Source organism: Carcharodon carcharias, chromosome 18 (assembly GCF_017639515.1).
Source record: "Carcharodon carcharias isolate sCarCar2 chromosome 18, sCarCar2.pri, whole genome shotgun sequence".
NCBI classification, from domain to species: domain Eukaryota; kingdom Metazoa; phylum Chordata; class Chondrichthyes; order Lamniformes; family Lamnidae; genus Carcharodon; species Carcharodon carcharias.
Window position 1 is genome coordinate 33,890,214 of NC_054484.1, and position 23,382 is coordinate 33,913,595.

Here is a 23,382-nt window from a genome sequence, read left to right on the forward strand (position 1 = left end):
CCAACTAGTCTATGTTGGTGTTTATATGCCACCTATGTCTCCACTCACTCCACTTTTAGCGTAGTTACTGTTCCTTTTTTCTCTCATGTACTCATCTAGAACATAAGAACTAGGAGCAGGAGTAGGCAATTCAGCCCCTTGAGCCTGCCCCGCCATACAATGCGATCATGGCTAATCTCATTTCGGCCTCAACTCCAATTTCCCACCCTCTCTCCATAACCTTTAAACCGTTATTAATTAAAAATCTGTCTATCTCCTCATTTATTCAGTGTCCCAGCATCCAATGCACTCTGAGGTAGTGAATTCCACACATTCACGACCCTTTGAGAAAAGTAATTCCTCCTCTCTGATTTAAATCTACCACCTTTCAGCTTAATACTATAGCCTCTTGTTCTAGAATGCCCCACAAAGGGAAACATCTGCTCCATGTCTATTTTATCTATCCCTTTTAGCATCTTATACACCTCAATTAGATCTCCTCTCATCCTTTTAAACTCCAGCGAGTATAGGCCTAAACTGCTCAATCTCTTCTCATAAGACAAGCCCTACATCTCTGGAATCAATCTAGTGAACCTCCTCTGAACCGCCTCCAATGTAACTACATCCTTCCTCAAGTAAAGGGACCAAAACTGTGCACAGTACTCCAGGTGCGGTCTCACCAATGCCTTGTACAGTTGCAACAACACTTCCCTATTTTTATACTCTATTCCTTTAGCAATAAATGCCAAAATTCCATTTGCCTTCTTTATTACCTGTTGTACCTGTATACTATCTTTCAGCAATTCATGCATGAGGACACCCAGATCCCTCTGCACTGAAGCATTCTGAAGTTTCTTTCCATTTAACTAATAAGTCACCTTTTTATTCTTCTGACCAAAATGGATAGCCTCACACTTATCCACGTTAAACTCCATCTACCAAATTTTGGCCCATTCACCTAAGCCGTCCATGTCCATTTGTAAATCTCTTATTTCTTCATTACAACTTACTTTCCCACCTATTTTGGTGTCATCTGCAAAGTTAGCTATGGTACCTTCTTTCCCTGAATCCAAATCATTAATATAGATTGCAAATAGTTGGGGCCCAAGGACTGAACCCTGTGGCACCCCACTAGTTACAGCTTGCCATCCAGAAAAAGACCCATTTATCCCGACTCTCTGCTTTCTGTTGGTTAGCCAATCCTCTGTCCAAGCTAATATATTACCCCTAACTCTGTGTGATCTTATCTTGTGTATTAATCTTTTGTGCGGCACCTTATCAAAGGCCTTCTGGAAGTTCAGATATACTACATTTACAGGATCTCCATTATCCACTCTGCTTGTCATATCTTCAAAGAACTCTAGCAAATTAGTCAAACACAATTTACTCTTCATTAAACCATGCTGACTCTGATGGATTGCATTTTGACTTTCCAAATGCCGATTACTACTTAATGATGGATCCCAACAATTTCCCAACGACATACGTTGAACAAACTGGTCTATAGTTTCCTACTTTCTGCCTTTTCCCCCCCCCCCACCTTTTTGAATAAGGGCGTTATATTAGCATTTTTCCAATTCACTGGAACCTTTCCAGAATCCAGGGAATTTTGGAATATTATTACCAATGCATTCGCTATTTCTGCTGCCACTTCCTTTTAAGACCCTGGGATGTAGGCCTTCAGGTCCTGGGGACTTGTCACCCTTTAATCCCAATAGTTTGCTCGGTAATTTTTCTCTAGTGATGGTGATTGTTCTAAGTTCCTCCTTCTCTATAACCTATAATCTAGATTCCCTTGAAAGCATTTGTTATTTGTCAACCACTTCCAATTGCAGCAAAGTTCCACATTCTAACCACTCTCCAACTAAAGATTTTTTCCATATTTCCTTTTAGTTTTATTAGCAACTAAATTGCATTTATGGCTCCAAGTTTCAGATTCTCTCACAAGTGGAAATATTCTCTCCACATCTACCTTGTCCAAATTATTTATAATTTTGAAGTACTCGATCATGTCACTTCTAAGTCTTTTCTGAAGAAAAAAAGCCCCAACCCATTCAATTTTTCCTACCAAAGTGTATCACCTCATTGTACTTTATTGACTGCAAAGCGCTTAGAGATGTCCAATGGTTGTGAAAAATGCTATATAAATGCAAGTTTTTCTTTTATTTATCCACATCAAATTTAATTTGATACTTAACTGCCCATTCTGCAAGTTTTCTAATGTCATTTTGCATTAGGTTGAACTCTTTCTCAGAGCTAGCTATATCCCCCCAGTTTGGTTTCACCTCAAAATTTTGATATTGAGTTACTTGTTCTTAAGTTCAAATCATTAAATATAAATAATGAGTAACAGTGATTCCCAGCAGTGATCCTACCCACTTTGTGCCTTCCTCCAATCTCTGCTTTCTAGTTACCTAATTTGCTATCCGTTCAGCTACTTATCCCTTGTTAGAGTACACAAGGTGTTTGTCATTTATTAGCAAAGGTAATCTAGGATAGCAGTAGCATGGCATGACAGCAGGAGTAGTTTCAGCCATGAAAAGGTATCAGGAGGGAGCCTGTAAAGCAGGCTTGTCCAACCTTTTCATGCGAGGGGCCACATTTCAATTTTTTTCCTCACTCGAGGCCAATGAGCAAATTTCAAAAAGATAAGGCTTGGCGCAACATTAAACATGAATTTTCATAAAATGTTGAGGTATGAAGAAAAGAAACAACTCGCTGAACAAGCAATGTCGAAGCAATAAATTGATTATTTAAAATAATGAGTAATTAATAAAGATGACCATTAGAGTGTGAGGGGGTCAAATTATGTTTTTCTGGCTCACTCTTAGTCTCAGGGTACTTATTCAGTGTTGTGCTTGTGCGTTGGTGTATGGGGGTGAGGGCAAGTGCAAAGCTTGAGACTGGGAGTGAGCCAGACTCTTGCGCACACACACACACACACGCTCTATAAACGATCAAAGACTGTAACACCTGAGTCTCCGAGGTGTCTCAATTTCACCACAGCATGCTATCTTTTGTCATGAGTCTACCATACCTATCAAAAAATCTAAGTATATGGCATCTACTTTTTAGTCTTTTTGTTACCTCTTCAATGAATTCGACCATGTTGGTTAAGGATGACAAAGCCTTTCAGAATCCACGTTGACAACTTTTTTTATTATGCTTTTTGCCTCCAGATGCTTTCACTTGTTTTAGTGTAGATTCCAGTATCTTTCCGAGCACTAACTTTAAGCCAACTGGTCTATGGTTCCCACGCTTTGTTCTATTTCCATTTTTGTATTCAGAAACTCAATTAGCTCTGGTACTGTTCCTTCTTCTATGGAACCTTTTATAAATTAGTGCCTCTTGCCCCCTCCCTTATTACCTGAGATTAAATGGGTGAAGACCATCCAAATCTGGTGGTTTATCATCTTGTAGCTTTGCAAGTTTTCCAACTGTTTTCTCCTTTTCCATCCTATTAATGTTCGTTTTAAGCTCATCGTCTAGTGAAATGTCTATTTTGTAATTCATTTTATAAAAGCAGAGGTGAAGTAGTTATACCATTTCTTTGTTATCACCTGTGGGGCTATCTTGCTCATTTAGGGGCCCTATCTCTACTGTAATTTTCCCTTTGTTATTTGTGTCTATAAACATTTTTATTTCTTTCTATATTCCTTGATAATTTTATTTTGTAATTTCTCTTTTCCTTCCTCACGTTCTTTTAAACTTCTCTTCCAAGTTCCTTGTATTCCCTTTTGTCCTCTCCCTTAATATCTAAATGCTTCTCTAAGTCTTTCTCTTTTAATGAAGAACTAAAGGGAAAATTGACTCTAAAGAAGGTAAACTGGGGAAAAAAATGGTAAAACAAAGAGACGGAAGCCAAAAACATGCAAGTTTGTCCAAAAACTAGCTTGCATGTTTTTGGCTTCTATCTCATTGGTTTCCCATTTTGCCCCCAGTTTACCTTCTTTAATTGCACCCTTATTTCTTCATAATTTGTCCTTTTCCTATCCATTTCCTTAATCTTTGTCCTGCTCGTTTCACTCTCTATCCTACTACTACTTCTCCCATCCGTTCTGGTTCATCATTCATTACGAAATCTAAGAGTGATTCTTACATACTGAGAAAGAAAAGGATCCTGGACACATTGTAAAATCATATTTCCCTTTTCTACTTTCATTATTTCCTGCCAGTTTATTGGGGGTAGTTAAAATCTCCCACGATCATCATTCAACATCTGCTACACACCTCATAAATTTGTCTACACATTTCTTGTTCCAATTCTCTTCCACCATTTGGTGGTCTATAGTATATTCCTATTAGTGTGATGGATCCCTAATCTTTTACCTCCTACATATAGATCCATAACTTACTGCTGGTTACATATTTTTCTACTGCCATTATGTTATCTTCAACCAGTACAGCTACTCCATCCTCCCTTTTTACTTTTGAATGCTTTCTCATAACTGTTTTCTTCAATCTTATCTAGGGCATTTCACTTTCACCTTGTTTTACTTTCCCTTTTCCCTCCTGCTTAATGTAATTTTTTCCTTCCTCAATGGAAATCCCCTCAAGACATCTTCCTTTATATTTGGAGTTGTGGAAAAGCTGTATGAGATATGTAATTATAGGAAAGAAATCACAAGGAAAATTGGAAATATAAATGAAAAAATATAAAAGGAAAGAATTAATTTAAACTGAAGCTGTTTACCTGCATTTGGCTAGAATCATCCACTTGTGCCACGATATGAGTAGTTTCAGCACAGAAATTCTGATCCACGTCACCATTATAAGTGCATTCACATTAAAGAAAATACTCTCACCAAAGAAAAATCACAATCATTCACAACTGAATGTACAATAAATTCACTAATGAAAATAATATATTCAGCACTTAATGAAATATGATTTTGTTCCTACAATATTTTCTCTCTAACAAATGTGAGGAATTCATGGATTTCCTCATCTCCAAGATAGAAATAATTTGTTTGGTTACCTCTGCTGCTTGGCCTCTTCTTCTTGCATGTTAAGCCAAAATGCCTCCAGTTCCATTCCTGTCCTAGCCTTGAACAGTCATCCTCCTCTTGTTTTGCCCCCAAGTTTTCTCTTTGCTTGAAGCTCATGCCATCTATGACATCTCCCTTGAGCCCATTCCCACTAACCTCCTGGTCATCCAATCCCTCCAAAGATACTATTTTAGTAAATATTATAAATAGTTTTCTCTTTTCAAAAATTCCTCTTAAGTTGAGACACAGTGGATGGAGCATGCTTGTAACTACTTATTTTTAAATTTTTTTTAAAAAATCATTCTCGGGATGTGGGCTTTGCTGGCTGGGCCAGCATTTGTTGTCCTTCCCTAAGTGCCCTTGAGAAGGTGGTGGTGAGCTGCCTCCTTGAACCGCTGCACACATGATGTAGGTACACCCACAGTGCTGTTAGTAAGGGAGTTCAAAGATTTTGACCCAGCGATAGTGAAGAAACAGCGATATATTTCCAAATCACGATGGTGAGTGAGCAGGTAGAGGCTAGGAATCATGTGACGAGTAACTCACCTCCTGACTTCCCAAAGCCTGTCCACAACCTGCAAGGCATAAGTCAGAATGTGGTGGAATGCTCCCCACTTGCCCGAATGAGTGCAGCTCCCACAACACTGAAGAAGCTTGACACCGTCCAGGACAAAGCAGCCCACTTTGGAGGGGAACTTCCAGATGGTGGCATTCCTATCTATCTGCTACCCTTGTCCTTCTAGATGGTAGTGGTCGTGGGTTCGGAAGGTGCTGTCAAAGGAACCTTGATGAATTCCTGCAGTGCATCTTGTAAATGGTACACACTGCTGCTACTGTGCATCGGAAGTGGAGGGAGTGAATGTTTGTGGATGTGGTGTCAATCAAGTGGGCTGCTTTGTCCTGGACGGTGTCAAGCTTCTTCAGTGTTGTGGGAGCTGCACTCATTTGGGCAAGTGGGGAGCATTCCATCACATTCCTGACTTATGCCTTGCAGGTTGTGGACAGGCTTTGGGAAGTCAGGAGGTGAGTTACTCGTCGCATGATTCCTAGCCTCTACCTGCTCATGTAGCCACAGTATTTATATGGCTAGTCCAGTTCAGTTTCTGGTCAATGGTAACCCCCAGGATGTTGATAGGGAATTCAGTGATGATAATGCCATTGAACATCAAGGGGCAATGGCTGGATTCTCTCTCGTTGGAAATGGTCATTGTCCGACACTTGTGTGGCGCAAATGTTACTTGCTACTTGTCAGCCCAAGCCTAGATATTGTCCAGGTCTTCCTGCATTTGGACATGGACTGCTTCAGTATCTGAGGAGTTGAGAATGGTACTGAACATTGTGCAATCATCAGCAAACATCCCCATTTCTGACCTTATGATAGAAGGAAGGTCATTGACGAAACAGCTGAAGATGGTTGGGCCAAGGACACTACGCTGAGGAACTCCTGCAGTGATGTCCTGGAGCAAAGATGATTGTCCTCCAACAAACACATCCATCTTCCTTTGTATCATAATCAGATGCCAGCAATGTTCCCTTTAAAATTTAATTGTTGTGCGGTCAGTTTTTTCAGTGCATAGTCCTTCATTTTTTTTGCATGCAGTATTTATCACAGAGCAAGGCGTTGATAATATCATACAGGCTGCTATGCAGCCAGTAACAAAATAGCAGGAATGCTGGTTGCCAGCATAAATCTGTCTAAAATCCACAGAAATCATGTCAATTTCTCCAATACAACAGGGTCCTCTCATGAAGTGTTAGGGTTTAGGTTTATTTCTCAAGTAATGTTGAGTAAGCTCTATGTTGCATTTTAGTCGTTCTCCAATAATGCTCCCATGTCTCCATTTATATTTTCATTCAAGGAAGCTATTGAAACTGACAGCAAAGTAAAACTAAATCAAATATATTGCGATAGCAAAATCATAGAACAAATTAGCAAAGCACTCAGATTTAAAAATGTATGTACAATAATAAAATCTGTTGTACCCCTTTCCAAATTTTCCATACAGGATTAAAATGTAAATCACAATCAGTGACAATTGGGATTGTTCACCATAAACCAAAGACTAAGTTCAGTAATTAAGTCAATTAAATTAAAAAAGCACAGCTTAATTATTGGGAAATGCTGACTGGCATTATTTTGAAACATAAAAAAAGCTAAGAGACCACAATACATCAGACTACTCATCCCATCTAAGAAAAGGATATGCAATCAAATAACGGCTTAGCTTCTTCTTTTCTGATATATTGAAGAAGTAAACACTCACTCCAGACATGAAATTTTGTAGAATGGCTGAACTTTCTGCTGATTTTTCTGCAGCACCTCCCTCTGTTCTATTTCTGTTTGCTTTATCCTGTTTTGTTGATGTTTTGACGATAGAGACCGAGGGTCCTGAAGCAGATGCGGAGGCACGATGTCTTTTGAAATAGTAGCTGGCATATCTTGTAAAGGAATAAATCTTTGGAGAAGTTAATTGAGTTGTTTGACAAAGGAGATCACAAGTACAGAGTTCACTGAAGGCACCTTAACTGAAAGTTTACTACACTATCAAATCACAAGTAATCTAAAAGGTTCAGTGAACAGACGAGATTGGCTTCTTTCTCTTTCGTGTGTATAAAGAAAACAAATCATCTTATCAAATGGCAAGTCAATTGGATAGATTTATATCTAAATGTGTGGCTCTTAAGTTTGTTTTTCTCTTCTCCTTGTCCATGCTTTATTTATACGTAATAAAAAAAGAAAATGCTGGAAAAACTCAGCAGGTCTGACCAGCTGTGGAGAGAGAAACAGAGGGTGGGATTTTCTGCAGCTGCCCACCGCCGCAACCTTCCGGTCCCGCCGCAAGTTGGTGGGCTTCTGGCTGGGGCGCCGCCTCGCCTGCGGCGGGGCCGGAAAATCCCGGCCGGAGTTAACGTTTCAACTCTGTATGACCCTTCTTCAGAGCTGGAGAGAAGTAGAAATGTGATAAAATTTATACTGTTTAAGGTGGGTGGAGCAGGTGAAGCTGGTTAGAAGGTCAGCAATAGGTGGGGGCTTCGGAGAGATTGATAAACTCTGTTTCTGTCTCCACAGATGCTGTCAGCAATGCTGAGTTTTTCCAGCATTTTCTGTTCTTATTTCCAATTTCTAGCACCCGCAGTAATTTGCTTTTTTTTCCCTTCTTCTTACATGCTCCCTTCATAACAGAGGCAGGCAATTGTATTATCTGTTCCCTGCATCGCCTGAAACTGATGGTTAAAAAGGCACACACTGTCTTTCTGTGAATTTATTTTTTGGTCAGCCATGTGTATGTCATTTAAGGAAACCTATCACCACGTTTAAAGGGCTCCAAATCAAGTTACTAAGAGATCTACATTAAGAGCTTTTGATTGTCTTATATGGAGTACACCTTTTCCATAGCTTCTGACTGATCAGCAAAAGGAAGCAATCATAAATATGTTCTCTGAGGCATACAGAAACAGCTATAATATCACTCTGAAGATATCTGAACAAACACTTGGACACTTGGCTGGATGAGACTTGATGTGAAACATCAAGCTGCTTGGCCTATTTCACAGCAATTGATCATTAGATCAAAAGTTGTGCGAATTGGGAGTTGTTTCTGGTTCCCTTCTTGAAGTCAGGCCTTCTATGTTCAGGATAACCATATCTATATAATGCTGCCTAACCAGTGGTACTTAAAGGGACTGCTAGAGAGCACCAAACAATTACAACTTGAAAAATATTTACCTATACTTGGAGCTAAGTAACGACAGAGTGCTCTATATAGCTTAAAAGCAGTTCTGAAGGCCACTGCTCAACCCCCACCCAATTGCCTCCTTACCTGAGGGACACTGCAAGCAACGCAATGGCCTGAAATATAAATCCACTACAACAGTGCCCTGCCTGGACACACATACCACGTAACCATAACTTGCCAGGCAAATTTAAATGAGGCCCAAGACCTAATATTGAGCGCATCTGAAGCCTATCCATTCTGGTGAAGGGATTCATCATTGTGTTCAGTTTGTGCTGGCAGGTAGGTACACCATCTAATTTAACCCTAACTATGTTTTACAATACATAAAGTAACTTTATCCTAAATCCTCTCTGTGGAAGGATGGTCAAAAAGATCCCAAAATATGAAACATGGTTAAATTAAACCATTTCCTTTCCTCTATTTTTTTAAGTATTTAACTAATTTCAATTTTCTGACTTTGGTACTTTCCAGCCCTCATCATGCACAGCCCTAGTGAAATGGGCGGTTCCAGGGGAAGGGGGCAGTGGGCAAGGTAGTTAACTTGAGTAGCTCTGTTGTTTTAAATAGCAGCTTCATAGATCAGCCTAAAACTGCAATTGATGGCTTTCAAGCAACTATTTTTTTCCCAGTTCTCTTCACCTCCACATTAGTATTGTGTATCTTCAGGGTTATTAAAATATCTTCAGATCTAGGTTGAAGATTGTGAATGGCAAGGAAATCCTACAAGTGTGCCTAGATGTGTTGAAACCAACATCCACACACCAAGGTGGGCAAGAAGTGGCAGAGGATTTTCAAATATCAAGCCAAAGCAGGGGCCTAGAAGCAAACGCAAGAATGCAGTTTGAGCTAGAGAATTGCAGAAAAATTCAAATTCAATTAGTAATAAAATATCGGCAATATCATTAGCATGGTAAGGACTTAGTTAAATAATATGACTGAGTTAGAATTTGTGTCTCTAAGAACTCAACATACACCCCAAAGTAATATTTTGGCAAGCACGGTTCACATTGCAATGCATGGAAGTTTATGGCAATAAAGCTTTTATTCACGTATAGATTTTTTAAAAAATGTTAGTCCAGGAAACTAAAAAAATTGTGATTTATACTCTAAAATAAACAACAGGTATAACAAGGATACATGTACGTTGCTATTCCTCTTGATGAAAGGTATTTCCGAATAAGTCTTTCGGTGCCGTACCAGTTAAATCCTTTGGTTGTATGTCCTATTCGTGGGAGATGTACACTTGCTGAAAATAAAGAATTAAATATGATTCAAACACACATTGTCAAATGTAATTGTGCATGCAATTGTACATCAATGTTATTAAATAAAAATGCACGGTAAAAATGTTTTGAATAGGATTAGGTAGGAAAGGATATTGAGCTGGATTTTATGTACTCAAGTTGGCTGTGCTGCCCCCCCCCACCCGTTTACAAAAATGATGTTGCCGTGTTGGCAATATGATGTCCTCAATTCAGCCAATGTACGGAAGGTGAGTGGACATGGAAATCAGCGACCCGCCTGCCATTATGAAATTACTAATTAAAAAGCTAATAAGCTTTTTAACAACAAGATGTACCACAATTTTTCATTGCCCGCTGCATTTTTCATGCATCAGGCGTGAAAGAGTTTGGGAGTCTTTTACACCAGCTATAATGCAGTGCGACAAGGGTGGTAGAAAAGGCCTGCCACTGGGACCATGGTTGAATATACCAGCAGATTCTACTGGGGAAGATGGCAGCATCTGGTATGTTTTTTAATGACTTTTTTTGTACACCTTCAATAAAAAACAAGGACTGATTCTGAGAGCAAAGGGTCTTTACAATTCTAGCCATGATAGACTTCCTGTTCACAGCATTACCCCTCTGCAGCATAATGTCCTGGCCAATAGGACTGATTAGATGCAAAATCCCCCTTTGCTTCTCTTATTGGCCTCATTCCTGCCGAATGGCCACTAATTGGCCATCCAATGCTCGATTGGATGCGCGGAGATGGTGGGGACAACAGTGAGCGGCCACCTTGGTTTCCGTTCCACCTTCTTACCCCCACTGAAAAGTGTGAAATCCAGTCCATAAAATGATATCACAAAATACATTTCAACACAGCTTATGTGAACATATCTTTTTTTCTTTAAGTCTTTATTGGGTGTCACTGGCAAGGCCAGCATTTGCTGCCGATCCCTAATTTTCCCTGAGAGGGTGGGCCGCTGCAGTCCATCTAACTCCCTGCTGTTAGGAAGGGAGTTCCAGGATTTTAATCTTACGACAGTGAAGGAATGGTGATATAGTTCCAAGTGAGGATGGTGTGTGGCTTGGAGGGGAAGTTGTAGGTGGTGGTGTTCCCAATGCAATCTGCTGCCCTTGTCCTTCTAGGTGGTAGAGGTCATGGGTTTAGAAGGTGCTGTCAAAGGAAACTTGAAGCACTGCTGCAGTGCACCTTGTATATGACACACACTGCTGCTAATATGCATCCAATGGTGGAGGGAGTGAATGTTTAAAGTTGTGAATGGAATGCCAATTAAGTGGCCTGCTTTTTCCTGCATGGTGTCAAGCTTCTTGACTGTTGATGGAGCAGCACTAATCCAGGCAAGTGGAAAATATTCCAACAAACTCCTGACTGGCTGATGCTGGACAGGCTTTGGAGAGTCAGGAGATGAAATGAGTTACTCACCTCAGAATTCACAGCTTCTGACCTGCTCTTGTAGCCATTGTATTTATATGGCTGGTCCAGTTCAGTTTCTGGTCAATGGTAACCCCCCAGGATGATGACAGTGGGGAATTCAGTGATAGTAATGACATTGCATGTCAAGGGGAGATGGTTAGATTCTATCTTGTTGGAGATGGTCATTGCCTAGCACTTGTGTGGCACAAATATTACTTACTACTTATCAGTCCAAGCCTGAATGTTGGTTTTCAATTTAACCAGCACAATTTGCATAAATAAATTAATTCAAGTCAGTAAGCACTATTATTTTAAATTTAAATTTAAAAATGTATTATAAAAAGATATTTTATTTGTACTAGTAATTTACTCCTCTAATTATCTGATAATTTTTTTTATTTGTTCATGGGATATGGGCGTCGCTGGCTAGGCCAGCATTTATTGCCCATCCCTAATTGCCCTTGTTCAGAGGACATTTAAGAGTCAACAACTTTGCTGTGGGTCTGGAGTCATATGTAGACCAGACCAGGTAAGGACAGTAAATTTCCTTCCCTAAAGGACACCAGTGAACCAGCAATGGTTTCATGGTCATCAGACTTTTAATCACTGATTTTTATTGAATTCAAATTTCACCACCTGCCACGGTGGGATTTGAACCTGGGCCCCCAGAGCATTGCCCCGAGTCTCTAGTCCTAGTGACAACACCACTATACCACCTTGCTTCTGTTCCATTACCAACAATTCACATTTTTGGATAACTCAAATTCTTAAGCGCAGAAAAATGACTGCAATGCTAGGGGTAGACTGTGTTATGCATTCAGGAACTTCAAATAAAATATTCAAACGTATTAGCACTTTTAGTTTTTAATGCATCATAATCAGTAAAGAAACAAGGAGAAATTTTCAATTGCTTTCCAACTTAGTACAAAAGAGCCAAACATTTGGCAGACAAAACAAATTTCTCTTTGAAAGTGATTTGTTGGATCAAATTGTATGATCATAAAATTACCAAAGTGTATAAACTGTAGTTTTATTCTTTAGAAGCAAAGTTATTGCATAATCTGTGGATTATATTTAATTGCTGGGTAATGTAACATATTGTGTCAATAAGCTTCCTTCACGACATGTGAATGATGACTAGTGAGTTTCTAAGCATTTTAAATTGTTTAATAGAAATGCTATATTTAATTAGTTAAACGCTAGTAAAATAAACTTAAGCTAATGATGTAAATTGGGAGTCGTGTGACACATGAACATCCGCATAGATCTTTTGGGTCAAATGGCCTATTTCTATGCTATAAAATCTATGCTTTGTTTACACTACAACTATAGTTTTGGTGTTGAAGCAACTTCACTTCATACCAATACTAAAGTTGTTGCGAACATACGTATTAGAAGCAGGACAAGGCCATTCGGCCCCTTGAGCCTGCTCTGCCATTTGCTAAGATTATGGCTAATCTGATTGTGGGCTCAACTCTGCTTTCATGCCTAACCCTTATATCCTTTGACTCCCTTGTCAATAAAGAATCTATCTAACTCAGCCTTAATTACAGTCAATGACCTAGCCTCCACTGCTTTCTGGGGAAAAGAATTCTACAGACTCATGACCCTCATAGAAAAAATTTCTCCTCTTCACCATCTTAAATGGGAGACCCCTTATTTTTAAACTGTGTCCCCTATCTCTAGTCTCTCCCATAAGGGGAAGTCATTCCTCAGTATCCACCTTGTAAAGTCCTCTCAGGACTTTATATGTTTCAAAAAGATCACCTCTCATTCTTCTAAACTTCAGTGGAGACAGGCCAAACCTGACCTTCCTTTCCTCACAGGATAACCCTTACATCCCAGGAATTATTGGAGTGAACCTTCGCTGAAATGCTCCCAATGCAATTATATCCTTTCTTGAGGAAGACCACCAAAGCTGTATACAGTACTCCAAATGTGGACTCACTAACACCCATGGTGCACTCGCGTGATATTTTGCTCGACGGTTGCGCTCAAAAGTTGGAAGCGCTTTCACCAACAATTAAGAGGGCAATTAAACCCACTAATGGCACAATTGACTCCAATTTTTCATGGCCCATCCAACCTTACAGTTGGTGGACAGGCGAATCAACCAGGCGGCCTTTGCATTTTCCACCAAACCTCATCCAAGGGTGGGATGAAATTTCCATGATTAAATAAAGTAAAAATACATTTTTATCCCCTATATTTTCAGGTGGTTGATTATGATGCATGAACACTTCTTTCAGCTTTTCAAACCTTTATTTCAGCTTTTTCAGGTCTCCAGCTCCCTGAGGCAGCTGTCTTTGCAGCACTCACCTGCGCCCGCGAAAACGTCATTGCCCACCCTCTTCCTGCTCCTAACTCAGCCGTGCTGAGCATTTCATTGTGTGTTTCACATTGCCTGGCCATTAATTGGCCAGCCAGCATGAATCGCGGTCAGGGGCCGATCACGGTAGGCAGTCCGTTTCCCAACCGCTCCCAGGCCCGCCAATCGGGTGCGCCCGCCCGCCAAAGGTGAAATTCAGACCCTTGTGTCTTCTTCACAACTTACTTTCCTACCTATCTTTGTGTCATCAGCGAATGTAGCAACCATACATTCAGTCCCTTCATCCAAGTCATTGATATCAATTGTAAATACTGAGGTCCCAGCACGAATCCCTGTAGCATTCTACTAGTTGCCGCTTGCCAACCCAAAAATGACCCATTTATCCTTATACTCTGCTTCCTGGTAGCTAACCAATCATTAATCCACGCTAATATGTTATTCTCCACACCATGTGCTCTTACTTTGTGTAGCAACCTTTGAAGTGGCAACTTATCAAATGCCTTTTGAAAATCCAAATACACTACAGGTTCCCCTTTACCCATGTTGCCTGTTATTTCCTCAAAGAACTCTTAGAAATTAGTCAAACATGATTTCCCTTTCACAAAACCATGTTGAATCTGCCTGATTGCACTAAGGTTTTCTAACTGCCCTGCTATAACCTCCTTAATAACAGATTTGAGCATTTTCCCTATGACAGATGTTAGGCTAACTAGCCTGTAGTTTCCTGCTTTGTGTCTCTCTGCATAGCTGTGTAAGTCCATAGTCAGGGTACAAAATGACTCAAAAAGCAAAGCTGAATGAGTGTCCGCATCACTCCAGACTTGCACAGAATTTAAAAGTCAGTGCAAAGCAAAATCCTTTTATTTTGATGCTACATCGATAGATTTTCTGAGGCTACATTTACAGTACTAACAACATTCATTCCTACATTTAACATACCATTCCTTTTCTTGGCAGCTCTCTGGAGTTTTCGCAGCCCTGCTTCTAAAGCTGTCAGTTTGATTCCGGAGAGATTGTTGGAATGATCTCTTTGCTGGGCAACTATCAATGCTAACTAGAAAAACATTCTCTTGGTTAAACATATTTAAACAATAGGTCTTATCAGCAATTTAAATATCCTCAAAATAATAATAATCTGAACCTGTACAAATCTAATGAATTGTTCAGAGAAAATATAAAGTTATGGCCTAACCAAAGTATGTAGATGACATCATTGTCAGGGACAGTAAAGTGTTTTTGTGGCTTCAGGATGCCATGTACATCACAGGATTAAAATAAGAATGATGAGTAACAAAGAATATAGAGTTAAACTACAATTTCAATCACTGGTCAGAGAGGGAGACAGGAAACATACAGAGCTTGGAAATTGGCCCACTCTTCAATTTTCTATAATAGTAGTTATGTTACTTGCAATAATCTGATTATCAGATGCCCAAGAGCAACCCAAAAGCATAAGGGGCAGGGCTGAATTTAAACGCCTCAGGCTGGCTTTATCTCTGAGTTTCAGAATTTTAGATCTTAACCAGTGCTCCATTTTTTTCTTTGGCAGATGGTGTCAGTAAAATGGATGGCTGCACCAAGCCACTGGGAGTTGGGGACTGGTGCTAGGGGGCAGGATCCACTATTGGTATATAACCATCAGGGTTGTTCACACTCCTGGAGTCTGTCTGCCTTTCTTCCGCCACATTTCAGGGCAATGGCAACACTCTCAACTTTTGCCAGATTTTCCATGCTTTCCTCTCCCTCTGCTGTAACTGTGTATGGGTCTAGAATAGACAGTGGAGGTTACTAGTTGAAGATAGGTTATAATAAAGAAGTTAACTAGACTTAAGGTAGACAAATTATCAACAAGTGTTGATTTTTTTCAAAGATCTAGGGGAAAACTAATCCAGAATAAGCAACCAATTCCTCCATACCAAGTCTTGTCCTGTATTTCTCGACTCCTTGTCATCAATGGGAAATAGAAGAACACTTCCCAGAGAAAGGTCTGGAATGACAAAATAATTGTAATAATATAAATTAGACAATGACAAATTACACAAATAAGGAGCTGATTATTAAAGATAGTGAAGCAATGAAAATATGTTTGATTTAACGGTTTAATTATTTTGTTAATTGACGACTAGTTTTATTGTTAGAGTTATGTTTAGAATTTCCCTTTTAGCTTAGTATATGAAAAGCTTTTTCCGTCATTGTTTATCAGAGCATTATTTGATTTTTTTTTATTCGCTCATGGGTTGTGGGTGTCGCTGGCTAGGCCAGCATTTGTTGCCCATCCCTAATTGCCCTTGAGGTGGTGGTGTGGTGAGCTGCCTTCTTGAACTGCTACAGTCCATGTGTTTTAGGAAACCCACAATACTGTTAGGAAGGGAATTCCAGGATTTTGACCTAGCAACAGCGGAGGAATGGCGATATCTTTCCAAGTTAGGGCAGTGAGTGGCTTGGAGGGGAACTTGCAGGTGGGGGTGTTCCCATACATCTGCTTCCTTTGTCCTTCTGGATGGTAGTGGTCGTGGATTTGGAAGGTGCTGTCAAAGGAGCCTTGGTGAGTTCTTCAGTGCATCTTGTAGATGTACCACTACATCTGCTATCACTGTGCATCGGTGGTGGGGGCAGTGAATGTTATTGGTGGTGCCAATCAAGCAACCTGGTTTGTCCTGGATGTCCAGCTTCTTGAATGTTGTTGGAGCTGCACTCATCCAAGCAAGTGGAGAGTATTCCATCACATTCCTGTCTTGTGCCTTGTTGACAGGCTTTGGGGAATCAGGAGGCGATTTATTCACTGCAGAATTCTCAGTCTCTGACCTGCTCTTGTCACCATAGTATTTATATATCTGGTCCAGTTCATTTTCTGGTCAATAGTAAACCCCAGGATGTCGATAGTGGTGAATTCAGCGATGGTAATGCCATTGAATTTCATGAGGAGATGGTTAGATTCTCTCTTGTTGGAGATGGTTATTGCCTGGCACTTGTGTGGCGTGAATGCTACTTGCCACTTCTCAGTCCAAGCCTGAATATGGTTAGGTTTTGCTGCATATGGACTGAGGAGCCGTGAATGGTTTTGAACAGTGTAATCATCTGCGAACATCCCCACTTCTAACCTTATAATGGAGGGAGGGTCATTGATGAAGCAGCTGAAGATGGTTGGATCGAGGACACTACCCTGAAGAACTCAAGCAACGATGTGCTGGGGCTGAGACAATTGATCTCCAACAATAACAACCATCTTCCTTTGGGCTAGGTATGACTCCAACCTGTGGAAGACTTTGCTTCTGATTCCCAAATGACTTCATTTTGCTTGATGCCACACTTGGTCAAATGTGGCCTTGATGTCAAGGGCAGTCACTCTCATTTTATTTCTTGAGTTCAGCTCTCTTGTCCATGTTTGGACCAAGGCTGAATGAGGTCAGGAGTTGAGTGGCCCTGGCAGACCCCAAACTGAGCATCAGTGAGCAGGTGCTGTTTGATAGCACTGTGGACGCCACCTTCCATCACTTTGCTGATGATCAGGTGTAGACTGTTGGGGCAGTAGAATGAATGTACTTAATCTTCCTTTGCTACAGGCAACATATTTCTTACGCTTAATAATCATTTCACAAATCAGCACAATTGCTCCACTGGGGTCCTTTAGTATATTTAAAATTTAAAGATAAAGAAAGGACATTTTAAAAGTACCAATTGTTAAAATTCTGGTCTCCTTTACCATTCATTTTTCCTGCTTGCCCGTACTGCTTTCTTGGTTCATCAGATCTAGCTTCCAAAGCTGTAAACAAACCTCCTTTTCCCCATCTTCCAGAGTCATCTAAAAAACAAGTAAATATTGAAAGGAAAAAAATGTTTAAGGCAAGATAAACAAAACACAAAATTCAATGAAATCTATCTTAAGCAACCATCATTTGGACTAAATCAAACCAATTTCATAAAGGGAGGGTCTCTGACTCCAAAATTATTCATTTTAATATTTTACTCACAAGTGCGTCCTCTGAACACAGCTGAATGCTTACAGCAGCACAATGTAAATTTTCAGAAATATTTTTGGAGTAATGAATAGGCGTATGTGTCAAATTTACTTTGTGTTTTCTTCAGCTTTGTGTTTTTATTAATGCTGCTCCTCCTTTTCACCCACCTCAAACTTGCGTTGATGCTCTGCCTCAGCTTGTAGCATTCTTTCTCCTCAGTTTTTTAGTATTTCTTTCCAGTAGGGCATGTAGGGCAGACTGGTCACATTCATAGGTTTTCACAGGTATCAGATGATTGTTTGGTTTGTTATTAACCTACCTTCACAGGTGTAAAGGAAATAGTAGTTCCAGCAGCTGTTTCATTCACATCTTTTCAGAAGATATCTGTGCTCCTCTAATTCTGGCCTCTTGTGCACTCCAATTTCAACTGCTCCATCATTGTTGGCCATGCCTTCAATTGCTTAAATTCCAAGGTCTGGAATACATTTCCTATACCTCTCTGCTTCTCCATCTTGCTTTCCTACTTATAAGACATTACTTAAAATCTACCTCTTTGGTTAAGCTTTTGGTCATCTTACCTAATGTCTTGTTATGTGGCTTGCTGTCTCCCTATTATGTTTAATAATGCTCTTGTGATCCGCCTTGGGACATTTCATTACGTTAAAAGGTGCTACATAAATATAAGTTGTCATTGTTGAACTAATCTGAATGATAAGGAAATTATGGGCAACTTCCTTAGGAGGTCAGAGCTAGAATAGGAATCCCTGCTTTTGCTAAATCAATCCTTCAGTTGCAGGTGTTGCTAGTCTCCTATAGAATCCATTCAACTGAACAGACTTAGGACAATCAGTGGGCATGATTTTCCTGGCTGAGGAGGGTGCAGGGTGGCCAGAAAAATAGCAAAGAGCCATGTCAGGATGGCTCACCGATGCATCCCACCACCGGGGAAGTTACCCAGCTGCAGGATCAGATATGCATTCCCTATTAGGCCACCTACACCCTATTAGGGACAATTTTCACAGGCCGCTAGCATTTTGCCAGCAGCCAAGCAGCCACACCGCTGTGTTGAGAGGCCACCAGTTTCATGGCTTCTCGATGGCAGCCCCAATGGCCATCTGGAGGTTCTATGCCCCAGTGAGCCCACAGGAAAGGCCTGTCTGCTTGACCCCTCTGATTTTTAATTTTATACATCTCTCCCAGGGCACCCTATCGATCCCAGAAATCTTCAGCAGCACTGGTGGAACTCAAGTTGCTGAGGCTCAAGTTGCTGACCCTCCTATTGGGTCCACAGCACAGGAGCCTGTCCGCCTTCCTTAACTGGAATTTCTGAGCTGATCCCGCAGCTGGCAAGTGTGGGCTGGGAACCCCCATTTCATCCTGATGCTGGGTCTTGAAACCTGCTGTAAAATCCTGCCCAGTACATCTGAAGGCAGGGGATCTGCTGGTTTGGCTCCAAGCACAACGAAGGTATCAAGCCTAACATCACTCTGTAGAGGGGAGCCTGATAGTATTTATTAAACAGAGGTTTTTTTTATGAGACAACAATAATACTTGCATTTATATAGTATCTTTAAGGTCATAAAACATCCTAAGGCACTTCACAGGAGCATAATGAAATAAAATTTGACATTGAGCCACATAAGGAGATATTAGGATCAGTGACCAAAACCTTCATGTAAGAGGTAGATTTGAAGGAATGTCCTAAAGTGGGGGGGGGGGGGGGGGGGGGGGGGGGGGGCGTGGCAGGTGCGTAGAGAGAAAGAGAAGTAGGGAGGTGGAGAAGTTAAAGGAGGGAATTCGAGAGCTTAGGGCCTAGGCAGCTGAAGGCATGGCCACTATGATGGAGTGATTAAAAATCAGGGGTGTGCAAGAAAATTGGAGAAGCACAGACAAATCAGAGGACTAGTGCTGTAGGAGATTGCAGAGACAGGAAGAAGCGAGGCCATGGTGGGGGAGTTGAACACTAATACGAGAATTTTAAAACCACAAAGATGCGAATGTTACCAGTGCAAGTGTAGGTCATCAAGCACAGGGGTGACAGGCAAACAGGACTAGATTCTATCATTTTAAACAAGAGACTTCTGTAATATGTCGTTTATTTTTCTACTTGCCAACACAGTGCACTATTATTGCATCCTCTTTGTCAGCAACCGTTGGGTGAGTGACATCCCCAAGAACGTAGTGAATGGACATCTGTTCCATATCTGCAGAATCCAAATCACCGGGAAGGTCATTTTCATCTTCCTCCGATTCATCCTCGCTCTCACTATCCAATGCTGGAAGACAGAGAGATCTGTAGCCACAAGATTCCCACCAAGCCATCCTGAGGGGAAATGTCATTTAAAATTTCATTATTGTTATTTTAAAACAGATATACTGATTGGTTGAGCAGAGCGCCATCAGCTCTTAGAGCAAAACAATTCTCACACTTAAGTAATTAATTAGCTCTGAAGGGGTTGGGATCTTTTGATTCCTTAATGAAGTGTTATATGGATCTTTGTTCTTTCTTTAAACACATTGTACAGTGTTACCAGTAGATTGTAAGATGTTTCTGAAGAAGAAACATTATCAGCCTTTGGTAAGTGATAGAACTAGTTCAAGTCAGAAGGTTGTAAAATTCAAGCTCCACTTCAGGGCTTTAGAACACAATCTAGGATGACACTTCAGTTTTGAAGGAGCACTTCATTTTCTAAGGTACCATCCTTAGGATAAGACATTAAGCTAAAGTCTTATCTGTTCTTTCAAAGAAGAGCAAAGTATTTCTCCTGATGACCAATATTTATCCCCAACCAAAAACACCAAAAACAGATTAGATGGTCATTCAGCTCATGCTTTCTGTGACACCCTGCTGTGTGTAAATTGACAGCCATGTTTGCCAAAAAGGTGTCTATAATTCAAAAGTAAAGCACACTGGGACATCCTGAGAACATTAATTGCATTATGTAACAGCAAGTTCTTTCTCTCTCGGGTTGAAAATTTTGAACTTGTTAGCTTTACACTATTTCAATTCTAGAAAGTGAGAAATACAATGATTCAGCTATTTAAAGCAGCAGTCACTGGTCCATATAGACTGGGAATGCCCCAGACTTGATTCTTAGTCAGTACTAATTAGTTAATTTCTGTCAAAATGGTCAACTGGCTACAGCACTCTAGGGTTAGGAAGGCAAAATTAAACAAAGCATTTGCTTCTGATCAGTACATATTGATTTCTGACATCAACATCCAGAGCAGCAATGGTTAGATTTGCTCTTGCTGGAGATGGTCATTGCCTGGCACTTGTGTGGTGCAAATGTTACTTGCCACTTGTCAACCCAAGCCAGGATGTTGTCCAGGTCCTACTGCTGGTAGCCCTTGCTGTTCTGATGAAAGATAATTGACCTGAAACACGATTCAGTTTGGCTGTAACGTGCCCCACAACCAAGCAGCCTGTTAATACTCACCATCAAGGCTCACATATAGATAATTCCCAGTAAGGTGCTAGAATGCGATAAAAGACAATGGATCCATAATTCCACAAAAAGTCAATGCCTTCAGGACAGAAGGGAAGAAAATTGCCAATAAGAAGAGAATAAAACTGAAAGCAACAGGAATGATGTGCCAAAGATGCTAAAGCCAATTTTTCTCTGTCTTATTGCCAACTAGCATCAAAAAATGAATACAAAGAAGAAAAATGGATGCTTATTCCTAATTCCCAGCATAACTTCTCTACTTTTCAATTCTATCCCTCTAGAATTAAAGCCTAGTGCTTTTTTAGGTGTGACTTTATTAACCTATGGCAAGTGGTTGATCTATTTGTACATTAGGATTCCTTTGTTCCTTTACCCCCCTAGACTAGTAATAACGAAAAAAAAAATGCTGGAAATACTCAGCAGGTGAGGTGGCATCTGTGGAGAGAAACAGAGTTAATGTTTCAGGTCAATTATTTTCATCAGAACAGCAAGGACTACCAGCAGTAGGACCTGGACAACATCCTGGCTTGGGTTAACAAGTGGCAAGTAACATTTGAACCACACAAGTGCCAGGCAATGACCACCTCCAACAAGAGCAAATCTAGCCATTGCTCCATATCATTCAATGACATTACTATCGCTGAATCTCCCACTATTAACATCCTGGGGGTTAACATTGACCAGAAACTGGACTGGAATAGCCATACAAATACTGTGGCTACATGAGCAGATCGGAGGCTAGGAATCCTGTGGTGCGTAACTCACCTCCTGACTCCCCAAAGCTTGTCCACAACCTACAAGGCACAAGTCAGGAGTGTGTTGGAACACTCTCCACTTGCCTGGATGAGTGCAACTTCAACAACACTCAAGAAGCTTGACACCACCCAGGACAAAGCAGCCCACTTGATTGGCACCCCATCCACAAACGCTCACTCCCCCCACCACCAACGCACAGTAACAGCAGTGTGTACCATCTAGAAGATGCACTGCAGAAACTCACCAAGGCTCGTTCAACAGCACCTTCCAAACCCACAACTGTGACCATCTAGAAGGACATGGGCAGCATATACATGGAAACACCACCACCTGGTAGTTCCCCGCCAAACCACTCACCATCCTGACTTGGAAATATATCGCTGTTCCTTTGCTATCGCTGGGTCAAAATCCTGAAACCCCCTCCCTCACAGCACTGTGGGTGTACCTACGCCACATGAACTGCAGTAGTTCAAGGTGGCAGTTCACCACCACTTTCTCAAGGGCAATAAATGCTGGCCTAACCAGTGAAGCCCACATTCCGTGTATGAATAATAAAAAAAACATGCTGGCATTGTAATACCCTCCTTCCAAAACCAGCAAAAAATTTGAAATAACAATAAATCAGCCCTTACTTTTTCTTTTGCTCCTCCTCTTCTTGCTTTTGTTTCTTTTCATACAGTAGCTTTGCACGTTTAGCTGCTGCCTCTTGACGTTTCTGACGTCGTTGCTCCAGTTCTTCAGGTGACAATATTCGTTTTTTTCTGGTGGTCAGATCCAATGGGGCCGCCAGAAAGACCTGTATGGATAAAGAATCAAAATAAGATAGGTATGGATTGCTGTTTGTGCAGAAACTCTTTATCCCAATTCATTTTACTCTTTTAAGTTCTATGTGCTCATCAAGGTGAGTGAGAGATGATCGTGTTCAGGAATGAAACTCTTCCCATTTGAGTTGTCAGCACCATGAACATTTCCAGGTTAACCATAGCATGGCCACATGCAAAATAAAGCTCTCTCTACTCTGCCCAAAAATTTCCCTGAGCTCCAATCCCAGAACAGCATACCCTATGGCAGCAGTATGACATTTCTCTTCCATTTCCCATACCCTTGACCTCTCTGAATTAATGAGGCTGAGATTCTCCAAATTAATTTCAATAAGACCTTAGAAACCTTCTCCAGCTTCTGGTTTCCATCTCCTCAGATTTGGATGGATTTCAAAACAGGTGTGGAAATCAGTGTCTGACTCACTATGACACCAGATTCTTGATATATCCTTCTTGATAATGAAAATTGTATCCAGAGGACTAGAATACAAGTGAGCAGAAGTCATCCTTCAGCTATACAAAGTCCTGGGTTAGACCATACCTGGAATTACTGTAAGCAGTTCTGGGCACCATACCTTAAGGAAGGATATCTTAGCCTTGGAGGGAATGCAACATAGATTTACTCAAATTATATGGGGCAGAATTCTTCTCTCATTGGGTGGGCATGCGCCCAACCCAAACAAGAGAAAACTAGTGCACGATA

General features: G+C 40.7%; 1 protein-coding gene across 2 annotated transcripts in view; it reads right to left on the bottom strand.

Annotated features, from left to right (window-relative positions):
- The window catches only part of chd1l (chromodomain helicase DNA binding protein 1-like), a 107,862-nt gene that overhangs the window by 2,093 nt on the left and 82,387 nt on the right, over positions 1 to 23,382 (bottom strand). For both annotated transcript variants that reach the window (XM_041210719.1, XM_041210721.1), the window contains exons 17-24: positions 22,491 to 22,654; positions 19,765 to 19,976; positions 17,398 to 17,496; positions 15,611 to 15,681; positions 14,634 to 14,748; positions 9,842 to 9,950; positions 7,173 to 7,397; positions 4,673 to 4,754 (exon numbers count right to left, since the gene is read on the bottom strand). In XM_041210719.1, the coding sequence (XP_041066653.1) occupies positions 4,673 to 4,754; positions 7,173 to 7,397; positions 9,842 to 9,950; positions 14,634 to 14,748; positions 15,611 to 15,681; positions 17,398 to 17,496; positions 19,765 to 19,976; positions 22,491 to 22,654 (1,077 nt within the window). The remainder of the gene's footprint in view (positions 1 to 4,672; positions 4,755 to 7,172; positions 7,398 to 9,841; positions 9,951 to 14,633; positions 14,749 to 15,610; positions 15,682 to 17,397; positions 17,497 to 19,764; positions 19,977 to 22,490; positions 22,655 to 23,382) is intronic.